Source organism: Aspergillus candidus, assembly GCF_002847045.1.
Source record: "Aspergillus candidus strain CBS 102.13 unplaced genomic scaffold BDW47scaffold_2, whole genome shotgun sequence".
In the NCBI taxonomy this organism is placed as follows: domain Eukaryota; kingdom Fungi; phylum Ascomycota; class Eurotiomycetes; order Eurotiales; family Aspergillaceae; genus Aspergillus; species Aspergillus candidus.
Genome location: NW_020194007.1, coordinates 697,433 through 711,379, shown reverse-complemented (window position 1 = coordinate 711,379; position 13,947 = coordinate 697,433). Strand labels below are relative to the sequence as shown.

General features: G+C 52.4%; 3 protein-coding genes across 3 annotated transcripts; 1 reads left to right on the top strand and 2 right to left on the bottom strand.

Moving 5' to 3' along the window:
- Positions 1-505: 505 nt before the first annotated feature.
- On the bottom strand, positions 506-3,247 carry BDW47DRAFT_98211 (Zn(II)2Cys6 transcription factor). The gene is made up of 3 exons (XM_024820594.1): positions 1,797-3,247; positions 936-1,736; positions 506-877 (listed from the first exon to the last, which is right to left on the bottom strand). Exons 1-3 carry the CDS (start codon positions 2,607-2,609, stop codon positions 764-766), a joined length of 1,728 nt encoding a protein of 575 aa, XP_024676299.1. The 5' UTR covers positions 2,610-3,247; the 3' UTR covers positions 506-763.
- Positions 3,248-5,568: 2,321 nt separating this feature from the next.
- On the bottom strand, positions 5,569-8,359 carry BDW47DRAFT_26588 (putative amino acid permease). The gene is made up of 10 exons (XM_024818607.1): positions 7,780-8,359; positions 7,699-7,719; positions 7,585-7,633; positions 7,457-7,532; positions 7,183-7,408; positions 7,013-7,133; positions 6,620-6,963; positions 6,450-6,572; positions 5,986-6,388; positions 5,569-5,934 (listed from the first exon to the last, which is right to left on the bottom strand). Exons 1-10 carry the CDS (start codon positions 7,909-7,911, stop codon positions 5,720-5,722), a joined length of 1,710 nt encoding a protein of 569 aa, XP_024676298.1. The 5' UTR covers positions 7,912-8,359; the 3' UTR covers positions 5,569-5,719.
- An 817-nt stretch (positions 8,360-9,176) lies between these two features.
- BDW47DRAFT_98207 (putative nicotinamide nucleotide transhydrogenase) lies at positions 9,177-13,947 on the top strand. The gene is given in 19 exon segments (XM_024820593.1): positions 9,177-9,719; positions 9,778-10,330; positions 10,380-10,469; positions 10,485-10,486; positions 10,569-10,633; positions 10,685-10,945; positions 11,001-11,118; positions 11,168-11,623; positions 11,676-11,828; positions 11,873-12,013; positions 12,064-12,225; positions 12,274-12,444; positions 12,510-12,764; positions 12,810-12,943; positions 12,990-13,139; positions 13,187-13,355; positions 13,412-13,600; positions 13,666-13,740; positions 13,805-13,947. 19 exon segments carry the CDS (start codon positions 9,626-9,628, stop codon positions 13,834-13,836), a joined length of 3,270 nt encoding a protein of 1,089 aa, XP_024676297.1. The 5' UTR covers positions 9,177-9,625; the 3' UTR covers positions 13,837-13,947.

Genomic DNA, 13,947 nt, shown 5'->3' with positions numbered 1-13,947 from the left:
GAATTTTAATGCAAGAGCCATATGCGTAACATGTACACATCCATAATAAACATCTACAATTGACTTTCATTTTATCATTACCCGGTCCCAATCAATCATACCTAGGACTTGCAACACACCAAGAAGATAGGTGGGGGGTATTCACGAAATATACCTATTAGGAGTATTAGGTCAAGATATTTAATTCACTAGACCCAACGAGCCAACATGTTTGATATCAAGAACCCACCACTCGCGAATTGGTGGGTTGGTCGAATGGCCAAGATCAAACTAGACATGCTAACACACGACCGCAGTAATATTTTGCACCACCACGTAAATATGTACATTCACACCAACACAGTCCTATATCCAGACCCAAGAAACACATACATAATATAAAACATGGGAATATAATATCTATCTATGCTGATCCAGTTCATAGTCACGGAAACAGACCCATCCGTTTCGTTCCCGTTAGCATGTACAAAGTGGAAAAAAAAAAAAAAAAAAAAAAAAGAAAGAGGAAAACACCAGTCTTTCGGTGTATAGGAGCCTGTCCTATTGATTATAACTGGGACTGCCCAATGGCCGGGGGCCATGTATGTCGTCGTGGCATGGAATTAGGACTCGGTATATGCGGCCGGTCCGCTGGATGTATTCACAGGAGGGTGGTAAAGAGAGAGGAGGGGAAAGGGTATAGGTATATGGAGAGGAGAAGTAGTAGGTGGTGAGAACCCAGCACCACTGCTATAAACGAGAAAAAGGGAAAGAAAAGAGACGATCAAGGTAGGAGAATCGAGGATCGCACGTCGTCCATTCGGTCGACCCATCCTTCTGGGAAGCTGCGCTGCTTGAACCACGCGTGCTCTAGTTCTTCTAGGCCCTTTTCGACATTCTAATGCTGCTGTTAGTATGGTCTGGGATGCTGACTCGGGAAGGAGTGAGAAACATACCTTGAACCCAAACCGCTGCAGCTCGATCATCGTTTGTCGTACGTATTTCTGCTCTCCCTCGTCTCGCGTTTCCCTACCCGCCGTGAAGAGCGGCCACAAGACGGCCAGCTGGCCGACGTCTTTGGCCAGCGTGCCTATCAGAGCGAGGATCCGGGACGCGAGCACGTCCATGAGCGCGCGCGGCGTCTGATAGTCTGGACGATCAGCGGCGGCCACCTTGTACAGGAAAATGTTGGTGGCCTGTTCGTACGCCTCGATGCAGCCGGTGTACTCCAGTATTTCCGGGTACGGGAATAGCCGCAGGCTTTCAGCGTCTAGACTGCCGAGTTTCTGGAATGGATCGGGGGCGGCTTTGCGCCACTCGACTAGGCGGCCTAGGATCTCGTTGAAAATCATGTCTTGCTGCGCGTGCGATACGATTCCTTGCTGTTTCGTCTTGCCGAATGCGCTGATGGACGCCTGGATCTCCATCATGACTGACCAGCCTTGTCGCAGTTCGATCAACAGAGGACTGTCCGCCGAGTCGGATGACAAGCTGGGCGTCCCCAGGTTATATTCCCAGCCACCGCCGTGCGTCCGCCAATAGCTGCCCTCTACCACGGTCCCGTCACTTGTCGCGCATGCGCCCGCCACATCTAGGTAGGAAAGGAGGGAAACGAGGAAATTTCGGAGGGGATGGTTGGTTTCGGCGAGGCGTTCGGCTTCTTTGGCGGGATCGCCGTTCGGGAGGAAGAGGATGCGGTAGATTTCGCGGGCGCCTTTCAAATGGATCGCCCAATTGTGATTTTGCGAATCCATCATCTGCTCAGATTAGCGCGCGAAACGAGAAAAGGTGAGGGGATCAGGAACGATTGCGCGCACCTCAAAGAGGGACAGTAACAAGCAGGTGGCGAAATCGCTCAACTGCACGTTCTGCTCCGGTTGGATATACTTCTGCCGGAACGATTTGACTACCTCCCCGTACTTGCCCATCGCATGCTGAAAGTGCGTATTTCGTTGTTGTCCGCTGGAGGTATTGGCCAGGTGGAGAGCCCCCAGCGCCTGCATGGCGCTGGCCACAGAGTGTGAGGCGTGAGCCATGTCGGGGAAATTCCGGCGGAAAGGGTTGATATTGCTGGAATTATCGTAGATCAAGAGCAACGTCGCAACCTGGTCAATGAAATGCGTGTAATATCGACCATCGATGCATTGCAATGACGAAGCCTCGAACCCCGCGAGACCCATAGGCTCTTGGAAGCGGTACTCGACCGGCCTCGACTCGGACACCGTCGTTGGCGACACAATCACTCCATCCAATGATTCCTCGTCCGTATCTTGTTCCCGCTTGATTGATTTTCCATCTGCGCTAGACACATCCAGCGTGCCCGAGATCGATCTCCTATCCCGCTTCTTCGGGGCCGACGACGATTCCGATGGCGGTGGCGGGGGCCCGTAGACCTTAAACGTCATTCGACCCTGGGTGCCATCGCATTCCAACCCTAACCGCGTGCAATTCTTACACGAGGGGGAGGCCTCGTCACAGCGCACATGACGGCGACGACATGTCGAACAGCCTGTGAAACCCCGGTGATGCCAGCGGCGCACTCGTTTTCGTTTCTCCGGAGGGTGGGTGGTGGCGGATAGTTGAGGTTGCGGAGCGGAGGAGGGTGGGCAGACGACGCTGTGGATCTCCATGAGGCGGCGAGGAGATGGAATGAAGAAACCTGTGGGGTAGAGACATGAAGGAGGAGCAGAGTTGCGGTCGAGAGTCCTGTGTGGGTTCGACCGGCGGAGGTGTCACAGAAGGAGCCGCGAAGGGGGCAAAACGGACAGAAGTAGCGGTGCGGAAAGGACAGACAGATGAGATGCAGGCGCACAGCAGACAATCAGAGACGAGGGTGAGGGCAGAAGCTGACAGACAGAGTCATGTCCATGCAGATGGGATGACGAAGCAAGAAAGAAGTTGGAAGTTGAAGTTAAAATGAACTTCTTCTACTCCGGACAAACCTGAGGCATCCTGGGTGGGGCGGGAACTCCAGGCAAAATCGAGCAGGAAAAAACAACTTCAGTTGGAACGGTTTGGGATCCATCATTCTCCTACTTAACCTTCTTCTGACCCCCAAATGAAATCACCGTCCGTTCCCACTCCAACAGCGCGATGGCCGCTGATCGACCTTAGTGGTTGATCTTCGCATGCTCCTCCCAAGCCTAACTCGTTTTCCTCGTGGCTCCGATCCTTGCCTGTTTGAGAATGCTTGGCAATAGGATAACCTTTTTACCGGCCGGACAACCACAGGCCCCGGACACACGGGCTCCAACAGGGAAGACAGAATGAAAGGAGAGACAAAGAAAGCCAAGAAGCCAGCGGAAAAAAAGGAAAAAGTCAAAAAAAGTGAGAAGGAGAAAAAGAAAAAGAACCAAAAATACCGCATTGGTGTCTGCCCAATCGCAATTCTGACCTCACCTCCCCATAAACCCAGTCGACCACCTTTGTCACGTATCTCCACTTCATGATCCACTAATGCGATTTCCACCGATGGATGGTCTTCGCAAGTTCGCACTCTCCCCTCCCCTCTCCTGTCATCGCGTGCTATCATTTGACGATCCTACGAAACTAATCCTAGAACTTTCTGGGCATGGCCGTTCAAACCATGCTGGGAGGATTCGCGCCGCTTGGTCACTAATGCGCCCGTCAAACACTTGCAATTGTTTCCGTGGGGATCTTGATTTGATGGGGTCTATCTGTTTCCTTTACTCCGTGCGCCACTACCGATGCAGATGGAACAATGGACGGTGCTTTTGCTTTTTTCCAAACGTCTGAGGAGGCGGGGGAGATTACTTGGGTAGGTCCTTCCAGCGTCCCAGCATGCACGTTGCTTTCTCGATCCATCCATCCATAATCTCGCATGTCTGTCTCTCAAAGACCACCTAGTCGCGAAAGTGGGCGGGTGGTCCCCGCCCCGTACACTACTGTGGGGACCTACAAATAGCCAACCGCATTTTCCCAGAGGGGCTCGGTGAGGGACTATCCTTGGTTTGCGCTTCTTTGGTCTGCTGTCGCTCGACCAGGAGCTCGCGCGAAAGAAAACAAAACTTGATAAATTCTACAAAAAAAAAAAAAAAGAGAGAGAGAAAAAGAAAAGGAAAAAGAGAAAAAAAAAGGAAAATCTTACAATCCAGCCAGACTAGCGGCGGCATCTGACTTTGAAAGCTTCGGGAGTTTGGGTCCTTCCAGGGGGTCAAACCGCGGTCGATCTTTGACTACGTACTCGATCCTAACTTCAGGGTCGGCGGCGTGTGCCGCATGGTGATCAACCCGGGCTCTACAGGGCGATGATTCGCGGCATTTTACACACCGTAGTATGTCATCACAGCGGGGATGATCCACTGGTTGGGCTGGTCAAGCTCGGCATCTTCAAGGGTTTTTGAACGGCCGGCACAGTTCTTCCTTCTACTCGCATGTGTCGGACTCGGGCGAGATATCACGTCCCAGGACTGAGGAGTGACGGCACGGATCATCCCAGCGGTGATGGAATGGACTTTCCGTCCTTGGAGTGGGGATAGGGGAAGTCTTGGCTATTCAATCATTGAAGGGGCAGAGACAACAAAGTCCTACGGAGAACTTCTCCATGGGAAAGCGAAGGTAATGATGGCTGTCGTGTAGATCCAGCGGCCCGGTTGCTTATCTCGGCGTTGTGGTAGTCATACAGAGTATCTATCAACATTCAGGGTCTGAGTGGTTGAGTGGTCCGCCGACCTGAGGCTATTCCGTCCTTCACGGTACTGATTCGTAGTATAGTGTGCGCACACATACATACATACATACGTATATCCATCAATTGCAACACATACAAAATTTCCACAATATCACCTACAGAAAGGAAAGAAGAGCGAAATAATTATACCCAATCTCATCCGCGAACCATCCATCCACTGCTTCGGATTTCTTTTCCACAAAAAAAAAAAAAAAAAACAAAAAAAAAAAGAACAAAAAACAAAGCATACTCCGTAAAACCCCACGCAGAGGCATCCACTCAAACAATCAATCAGGTAGATGAAAAGCCAATCACCATTGGCAATCACCATTGGGAAAGGAAGGGCACATCAACAAATCCGCCGATGACAATTTCATTTCATTTCGTTCCACCAACCCTAGACCCAGTCAAGTCCCAAGTCTCCTCAACATGTGCCCATAGCGCCTCATACCCTCATACTAGTTATCCTTTCACCTACACTAGCTTACTAGATAGCGCTAGCCCCTTAAGCTACAGTACCTATTTATAGCATGACGTTACTTCATAGTTAGTTCATAGTTTATACTGCTTGTGAGGTCTAAAAAAAGCGCACTGGTTAGGTCAATAGTGTTTGCTAGTAATTAGGTAGTTGGGTATGGGGTATGGAGTAGACACGTAGATGGTAGATGATGTGTTATCTATCTACCTAGCTAAGGAGAGGGGGGTAACGGTGATCGCTATGGTTTTATTACTACTAAGTACTAACTCACGTTGAACTCCACATGTAACCAGGCTTTAATGTGAAGGTGTGTATAGACTTATGGAGAACATAGGTGGTAGATAGTATATGGGGTACTACTGGTAGTAAGTAACCCCTGTCCACGCAATGTGATATTCGGACTTGTTGAGCTTGTGGACTGGCGTTGCTAGCTACCTAACTAACTGGTTTGGGGCAATGCTGCCCCTGGCTGACTGGGCTATTTAGCAATTACCCATGGACTATATCCGTGATCAATCAATCTATAATTGCTATCACAATCACCATTATCATTACCAAATACTAGATCACATTCATTGCGCGAGCGCCTCAGCCCGGGGCCGTTCATCGCTAGGCTCGCGCGCCTGCTCCTCTCCCCGAGGTACGCCCACCTCTTCAACCGTCGTACTCGCGCCCTTGCTATCGATGAAATGCGAGATGCGGTTCCGCGGCAGCCAAGCCTCCTCTGGCATGACCACGTACGAGATCAGAGCGAAGACAGTCACAGAGGCCATGATGATAGGTGCGTCTAAAACAGTTAGCACATAGTGTAAGCCAGCAAGTAAGATGGGAGAAGTACAGTTGAGATTCGCCCCAGACACAGGAAATTGATAAGGTGAGAAGAGCACGGCCACTACCCACCCGTTCCAGAACACTGCGATGAACTGGAACGGCTTGCTCCAGCGTCCCAAGCTCCACTGCGGCTTCGGGAACCGGTGTGGTGTGCAGAGCAGCCGCGCTAGGCAGATTAGGCCGTATGCGGCGGCGCTGGGTACGCCGGCCGCTGAGACTAGTGATGTGAAGGCTACGTCGGAGGGCAGCAGCGTGCAGGTGATGATGGCGCCTACGGCCCAGACGACGACTACGGCGTTGCGTGGTTGGCCATTGTTGACACGGGATACCCACGATGAGAAGGGGAGGACGCCGTCTCGCGCGACGGCGAAGACTAATCGAGAGGCGGCCACGATGGCTATCGCGGTGTTCTTGTTGTTGTTAGTTGGGGGTGGCTGACAACGAAGGGCACAACTTAATATGGGGACGTACGAGCCACAGGGCGACAACACATATCACGATCATGAAGACGTGGCCGCCTTTACCTAGCACTGCGGCGTAGAGCGGTACGAACGGCTGTGAGGAGCCGAATTCGAAGAGTTTCGCCGGGCCGGGCTACTACTGTCAGTATTGAAGGGAAAAAAAAAAACCGGGAGACAAACCGCGCAAAAGAGAAACAAGATGATGGTGGCGAGTCCACCGAATCCGCTTGCTATTGTGCTCCAGAAGATACCTCGTGCGGCCGTCACCGAGGCGTGCTTAGTCTCTTCGGCGACGTGCCCCGAAGCGTCGAACCCGATCAGGATACCAGCCGTGGCGAGATACGACAGACACCAATTCCATCCGGGAGGGGCGCCCGTGCCATTATAGGTCGACATGAACGCCTCCTCCGCTGTCCGGAACCCCCAGGTGTTGTGAGTGCCGATCGGAAGCCAGACTAGGTTGAGAACGAAGTCCAGCATGACGATCATCGAGGAGAAATAAAAGACGAACCGGAAATAGCGGGCTTGTACAATCGTGAGTATTGGTGAGGGACAGACAGCGAGACAGCTTACGAGGCATAAAATTGAGGAGCGCAGCCAATGCCAGCAGCACCTCAGTGCAGATCCATTGGATTGCACGGAATTTGACATCGCTGGTGTCTTTGGGGAAATCGACGTTGAACACGGTCAATTCCTACAACCTGTTAGCGATCGAATTGTCCATCAGAGAGGAGAGAGCTCACAGCCAACATGTAGTTGACCGCCGATTGAGTGTTGCTGGCACAAAAGGTGGTCCATGCCGTCGTGCTCCACCATGCGACGATGAAGCCAAGGAGCCGTCCAAACCGGGGACCACCGGCTTCCGCTGCCCATAAATAGATGGAACCTGCGGATGGCGACGCGGAACAGACTTCCGCTATTACGGCAGCCGTGATGAAAGTGAAAACCATGGTGACAAGGTAGCTCGTCCTTCATATCGTCAGATCGGTGCAATCCCGCCGCTGGACCAATACTCACCAGTAGGCTAAATTCCCACCAGCCATGATTCCGGTACTGAAGGTGACACGAACCCCACCGATGAAGTAAAGCGCGGCTAGACATGTTAGCAGGAAATCTCCGGCGATCCCGAAATTTGGTTGTCCTACCAAAGGTGGTTGCAAAATTCTCGAAGAAACTATACGTCCGATGCAAGACCTGAACATTTTCTCAGCCACGAAACAGTTCTCTTGGTTCTGCTTGCCCGGCTTCCCGTGACTCACCGGCTTGTAGCCCATCGTTTTCTGCGAGATGTTAGCATTGTACATACAATCGAACGGCGGCAAGATTAGGATGGCACATACCAACAATGCTGCATCATCTTGGGATTCGCGCTGGCTTCTGTCCTCTTCTCCATCGTTGAGGGGATCCTGATCGACGAGAGAATCCTGCTGTTGGACGGTCGGCGGGGCCATGGCCGCGACGTCTGGGTACATGCTTCAAGATGGGAGGATGAAAGGACAGAGACACCACCGCACCGAAGACACCGTTCCTGTGGATGACTTTGAGTTTGTCGTTGATGTCAGGAACAGGTCAGGTCCCGTCAGAAAGCGGAAAAACGAAATGGAAAAAAAAGTTTTCCGGCTCCTAAAGCTTACACCGAAGCTTTGATGGGGAACAGGATAGGAAAGGTCTAATCCGATCCCATGGCTTTTCGCCTACCAATGGTATCGCCGAGGAAAATGAGCGATAATCAGATAAGTACGATCGTTGCTGGATCGGAGATGACTGGTCCGCAAGTTGAAATGATGAAGAGGAACCTGCAAATGAGGACGATCGTGCCAACCAAAAACGGCGAACGTGGGTCCCGAACTAAGGCAGGCCATGCCACTCCGCCCGAGTTTATTCTGTGGTTCCTCATTTCCTGGTTACGTTTGATGTAGCGTGTACTAGTTGGGTCGAGCGCTACTCGATGATGGTCTTCCATCAGATGTTTTCCGCCAGGGTATTGTGTGTAGATTGTAGAGTCAATTCCATACTGGAAGTTTTATAGTGATCACGTCATTTCCCCTACCCCACGGTGGGGAGTTCCCTCGTGGTGCAGAAGCGATCATGCACGTATATGTGTTGGTAGATCGTCATCCCACTTGTGGTGAAACTGGAATGGTTTGCACACCCGGTATAGAGAGTATCAGAAGTGAACTGAGAAAAGAGAAAGAAAGAAACGGCAAGGATGGTGGCAGCCTCAGGCAACAATATGCAGTTCGACCCCGTGATCGGGTTTATTTCGGGCCGTTCAATATCAACAAATTATTCTATTTAGTTTATTGTTTATTTTGATTGTTTATGTTAATTTATTATTTATTTTGATTATTTATGTTAATTTATTGTACTCCAATGCCAATGTAGTCGGTGTAGACGTCAGGCAGAGGTGCATCTCCATCCTCCGTGTTCGCTTCGAGAAGTATAACCCGTCGAACCAGTATAATCCTGGGAAACACAAGCGTATTAGTTATAATTTGACTAGGATGAGAATACAGTCAATGCACAACGTCTAAAACGCTTTCCGTGTGGATGGACAGCTTCAAGAACCATCTAAACAACCAATATCTATCCAACCCATCCATCCGAGTATCGGCACTTCTCTCCGCTTCGAGTGGTGGAGTCAACTGGCAGCTGACGGTCGGGGATGTTTTCCCCACACGCATTTCCCCTCATCATCCGCGTCTTGGTCACATCGTATGGACGTCTGGGCGACACCGTTTCATCCTTCTCTCCATTCACCAAGCAATTATTCAAAGCCACGGATTTGTGGAAGAGGCACCATTCTCTCCACCCGCTCTAACCCCCCCTCTAACAACCCCCCCCCCTTGCTGGACGGGAATGGATGAATGGCTGTGGACGATCGGTCCGCTTTGACCGATCGCGATCCCCGCCTCAGGCACAAGAAAGGATTTGATTGAAGTGGCCGGACTTATGTCGGCCAACCCACTATGACTCCCCCTTCTCTTCCTGGATCTCTTTCACCTTTTCTTCCTTTTCTTTTGCTTCATTTTCGTCTAGTTTCTGTTCCATCGCCGGTCTAGTATATTGTCGTCCTCGTCTGCCTCGGCTAAGCCAACTCCATGTGGGTCTCCATCCTGGCATGAGGTTTTCGTATACTTCTCAGATCCAGTCCCCTTCTTCCCTCGGTCTGTGGCTGCATCAACAATGAGTTCATTGCCTCTGCGGTCGGCCTGGGCGCCGTGTCGAGCGCTACTCAAGGGTCATCCAGGGAAGTCGTTCTTGATCGGGAAGCATTCTGGTAAGCAATCGCTCATCATCGTTGTGCACAGTAACTGACGATGTGTCCCCACCAGTAGCCCTCCCGTTCAAACAGGTTTCCAATTATGCCACCTACCGCCGCGACCACGAGCTCTTGCCCGCTCCACAATCCCAAACCACTCGCAGATACGCCACCAGCGCGTCGGATGCCTCCCCAGTCCCCGTCGTTCCCTATTCCGCCTTGACCGTGGGCGTGCCCCGAGAGTCCTTCCCGGGTGAGCGTCGCGTCGCTCTCACCCCGCAGAATGTGGCTATGCTGCTCAAGAAAGGCTTCTCCCGTGTGCTGGTCGAACGTGGCGCCGGGGAGGAAGCCCAGATGCTGGATCAGATCTACGAACAGGCGGGAGCCACCTTGGTCGATCGGGCCACGGTCTACTCCCAGAGCAATATCCTCTTGAAAGTCCGCAGCCCGCAGCAAGAGGGGCCCTTCAATGAAGTGGAGGCCCTCCGGAAAGGAACCACGGTTATTTCGTTTGTGTATCCCGCGCAGAATAAGCCTCTGGTCGAGCAACTGGCTCAACGCGGTGTGACCACCTTTGCTATGGATATGATCCCGAGAATCTCTCGCGCGCAGGTTTTTGATGCTCTTAGGTGGGTCATCTTCCGATCTGCTAGGATGCTTCATACTAACATATTGCAGTTCAATGGCCAACATTGCTGGATACAAAGCGGTTTTGGAAGCTTCTAATCATTTCGGTCGATTTCTCACTGGTCAAGTTACTGCAGCAGGGTATGTCTCTCTCCCCATTGGAATGACTCAAAAGCTAACTGACCCCTTCCAGCAAGGTATATTCCCCAATGCGCATCGCATATTTCTTGCTAACAGTCTAGATCCCCCCGAGTAAAGTTTTGGTCATTGGAGCCGGCGTGGCTGGCTTGAGTGCCATTGCAACTGTAAGTCGATGTGCAGGGATCTGGATATAATTCCACGCTGACGCGGAGAAGGCTCGTCGCATGGGCGCCATCGTTCGCGGGTTTGACACCCGCCCTGCGGTCCGGGAACAGGTCCAATCGCTGGGCGCCGAGTTCGTCGAAGTTGACTTCCAAGAGGACGGTGCCGGCCAGGGTGGTTACGCCAAGGAAATGTCCAAGGAATTCATCGAGGCCGAAATGAAGCTCTTCATGGAACAAGCGCGCGATGTGGACATCATCATCACGACTGCTCTCATTCCTGGAAAGCCGGCTCCAAAGCTGATCACCAAAGAGGTGTGTTGGCCTGAGGCCCCTTGATATGGTCTGACACAGCTAATTCCACCCCAAGATGATTGCTGCCATGAAACCTGGCTCGGTGGTCGTGGACCTCGCGGCAGAAGCTGGGGGTAACTGCGAAGCAACCGTTCCGGGACAACTCGTCAACCACAAAGATGTTACGATAATTGGTGGGTATACAAGCTACGGCGGTTTACGAGACATGCTGACTAGATTCAGGTTACACCGATTTCCCGTCCCGGCTACCGACTCAATCCTCGACCCTGTACTCGAACAATGTCACCAAATACCTGTTGTCCATGGCGCCTCAGGAGAAGTCGTATGGTGTCGACCTATCCGATGAAGTCGTTCGTGGCTCAATTGTCACCTTGGATGGAGAAATTGTGCCACCTGCCCCGCGTCCCGCCCCTCCGCCCGCCCCCAAGACAGAACCGGCTGCGCCGACCAAGGCGCAAGCGGAGCTGGCCCTGACCCCCTGGCAGAAGGCCACTCGCGATGTCACGACCGTCACTGCCGGAATGGGCTCCGCTCTGGCGTTGGGCAAGGCTACGGGTCCGATCTTTATGGGCAACATGATGACCTTTGGTCTGGCTGGTCTGGTCGGATATCGGGCGGTCTGGGGCGTGGCTCCGGCCCTGCACTCCCCTTTGATGAGCGTCACCAACGCGATTTCCGGTACGGTCGATCCCTTACTATCTACTGTCTAGTCGCCGCTAACGGTCTCCAGGTATGGTGGGTATTGGCGGATTTTTCATCATGGGCGGTGGATACTTCCCTACGACTGTTCCCGAGTACCTCGGAGCAGCCTCGGTTCTCTTGGCGTGCATGAACGTGTCAGGCGGGTTTGTGATCACCAAGCGCATGCTGGATATGTTTAAGCGTGAGTAGCTTAGTCCTGTGGGGTGCTTGTCGCTGACTTTCAAGGCCCCACCGACCCACCCGAATACCCATGGCTGTACGCCATTCCCGCCACACTGTTTGGGGGCGGGTTCATTGCGGCCGCCAGCACGGGCATGGCTGGTATCGTGCAGGCGGGCTATCTAGTTAGCAGTCTGCTGTGTATGGGTAAGTGGTCTCTTGGGAGTTATTATGAGACATGGCGCTGACGTGAGAAGCTTCGATCTCCGGTCTGTCCTCCCAGCAGACGGCCCGACGGGGCAACATCTTCGGTATCTTGGGTGTGGCCTCGGGTATCCTTGCATCCCTGTACGCGGCCGGGTTTGATGCCGAGACTTTGACTCAGTTCGGCGCCATTGCAGGTGTCGGCACCGTTGTCGGTATGTGGCCACAATCGGCCCTTGGTTGATGTTTGCTCACACCACTAGGTACTGTTATTGGTCGCCGGATCACGCCCACCGGACTTCCCCAGACTGTTGCGGCACTGCACTCCGTCGTCGGCCTTGCTGCCGTGATGACCAGTATTGGAAGTGTGCTCACCGATATTAGTGATATCTCGACCCTTCACATGGTGACAGCTTACTTGGGTGTCATTATTGGTATGATACTTGTCCCATCGTTCAGGAACATTGACGCAATATTACGGTGGAGGCTGACCAGACAGGCGGTATTACGTTCACGGGTTCAATCGTGGCATTCATGAAGCTCGCCGGGCGCATGGCGTCGCGACCGACTATCCTCCCTGGCCGGCATGTGATCAACTCGACTTTGCTGGGAGGCAATGTAGCCACCATGGGAGCTTTCCTCACCATGGCGCCGGCCAATCCAGCCATTGCAGCGACCTGTCTCGGTGCCAGTACCCTCCTCAGTTTTATCAAGGGATATACGACTACTGCCGCTATAGGCGGGGCGGATATGCGTACGTTTCCTTGGACGGTTGTAGATTGTCGCTAATTATCGGCAGCTGTCGTGATCACGGTGCTCAATGCATACTCCGGTTTTGCCCTGGTGGCCGAAGGTCTCATGCTTGACAATCCACTTCTTACGAGCGTCGGATCCTTGATCGGCGTCAGCGGTTCTATCCTGTCCTACATCATGGTATGCTCCCCAACCCGATAGGAGGCGACCCATGCTAATAATCTAGTGCGTCGCGATGAACCGATCTCTCACCAACGTTCTATTCGGCGGGATTTCCGCACCACAACAAGCGCAGAAGCAAATCGAGGGCAAGATCACCACGGCCACCGTGGACGACGTGTCCGAAGCGCTGACCAACGCCGAGAACGTCGTCATCGTATGTCCCAACCCATCCTCCCCCGAAAGCTCAGCTAACCCACATAGGTTGTCGGATACGGCATGGCAGTAGCCAAAGCGCAGTACGCTCTAGCAGAGATCGTGCACATGCTACGCGCCCGCGGCGTCAAAGTTCGCTTTGCGATCCACCCTGTCGCGGGCCGCATGCCGGGGCAGTGCAACGTGCTGCTCGCGGAGGCATCGGTACCTTATGACAGTATGCTAAACCCCCCACCCCATCTAACAAAGAAAGGATAAAACTAACAAAACCAGTCGTGCTCGAAATGGACGAAATCAACGACGACTTCACCGACACGGACGTCACCCTCGTAATTGGCGCCAATGACACCGTCAATCCCATCGCGCTAGAGCCGGACTCTCCTATCTCCGGAATGCCAGTTCTGCAAGCGTGGAAGAGCAAGGAAGTCATCGTGATGAAGCGGGGAATGTCAAGCGGATACGGTATTACCCTCGTCCCTCTCTATCCTTCATAAAGAATAAAGTAAAGGTACTAATGAAGACGGTAGCCGACGTCCCCAACCCAATGTTCTTCATGGACGGAACGAAGATGCTCTTCGGAGATGCTAAGACTTCTTGTGATGGTAAATCAAGTCTTCCTCTCTTATAGTACACAGGTTAGGCAAAATTAGCTAACAGTATCAACAGCAATCAAAACCAGCCTGGAAGCACGAAAGTGAGAACTGGCTACGTTTTTCAAAGGTTCAGTTTAGTTATCTGCAAAGGGAGCTCAATGCGAAGGCGAATGCGAACTCGTATGTCTTATGAGTTTTATATACATTAGCGAGTAG

Excerpts from the sequence above, each read along its gene's own strand:
- BDW47DRAFT_26588 (XM_024818607.1), bottom strand. The coding sequence starts at position 7,911 with ATGTACCCAGACGTCGCGGCCATGGCCCCGCCGACCGTCCAACAGCAG. Across the intron at positions 7,409-7,456 it reads GGTGGGAATTTAGCCTACTG|GACGAGCTACCTTGTCACCA; the intron begins GTGAGTATTGGT and ends GACGATATGAAG. Across the intron at positions 5,935-5,985 it reads GTCTGGGGCGAATCTCAACT|ACGCACCTATCATCATGGCC; the intron begins GTACTTCTCCCA and ends TAACTGTTTTAG.
- BDW47DRAFT_98211 (XM_024820594.1), bottom strand. The coding sequence starts at position 2,609 with ATGGAGATCCACAGCGTCGTCTGCCCACCCTCCTCCGCTCCGCAACCT. Across the intron at positions 1,737-1,796 it reads TGTTACTGTCCCTCTTTGAG|ATGATGGATTCGCAAAATCA; the intron begins GTGCGCGCAATC and ends TAATCTGAGCAG. Across the intron at positions 878-935 it reads TGCAGCGGTTTGGGTTCAAG|AATGTCGAAAAGGGCCTAGA; the intron begins GTATGTTTCTCA and ends CAGCAGCATTAG.
- BDW47DRAFT_98207 (XM_024820593.1), top strand. The coding sequence starts at position 9,626 with ATGAGTTCATTGCCTCTGCGGTCGGCCTGGGCGCCGTGTCGAGCGCTA. Across the intron at positions 11,624-11,675 it reads CGTCACCAACGCGATTTCCG|GTATGGTGGGTATTGGCGGA; the intron begins GTACGGTCGATC and ends AACGGTCTCCAG. Across the intron at positions 12,765-12,809 it reads TATAGGCGGGGCGGATATGC|CTGTCGTGATCACGGTGCTC; the intron begins GTACGTTTCCTT and ends AATTATCGGCAG.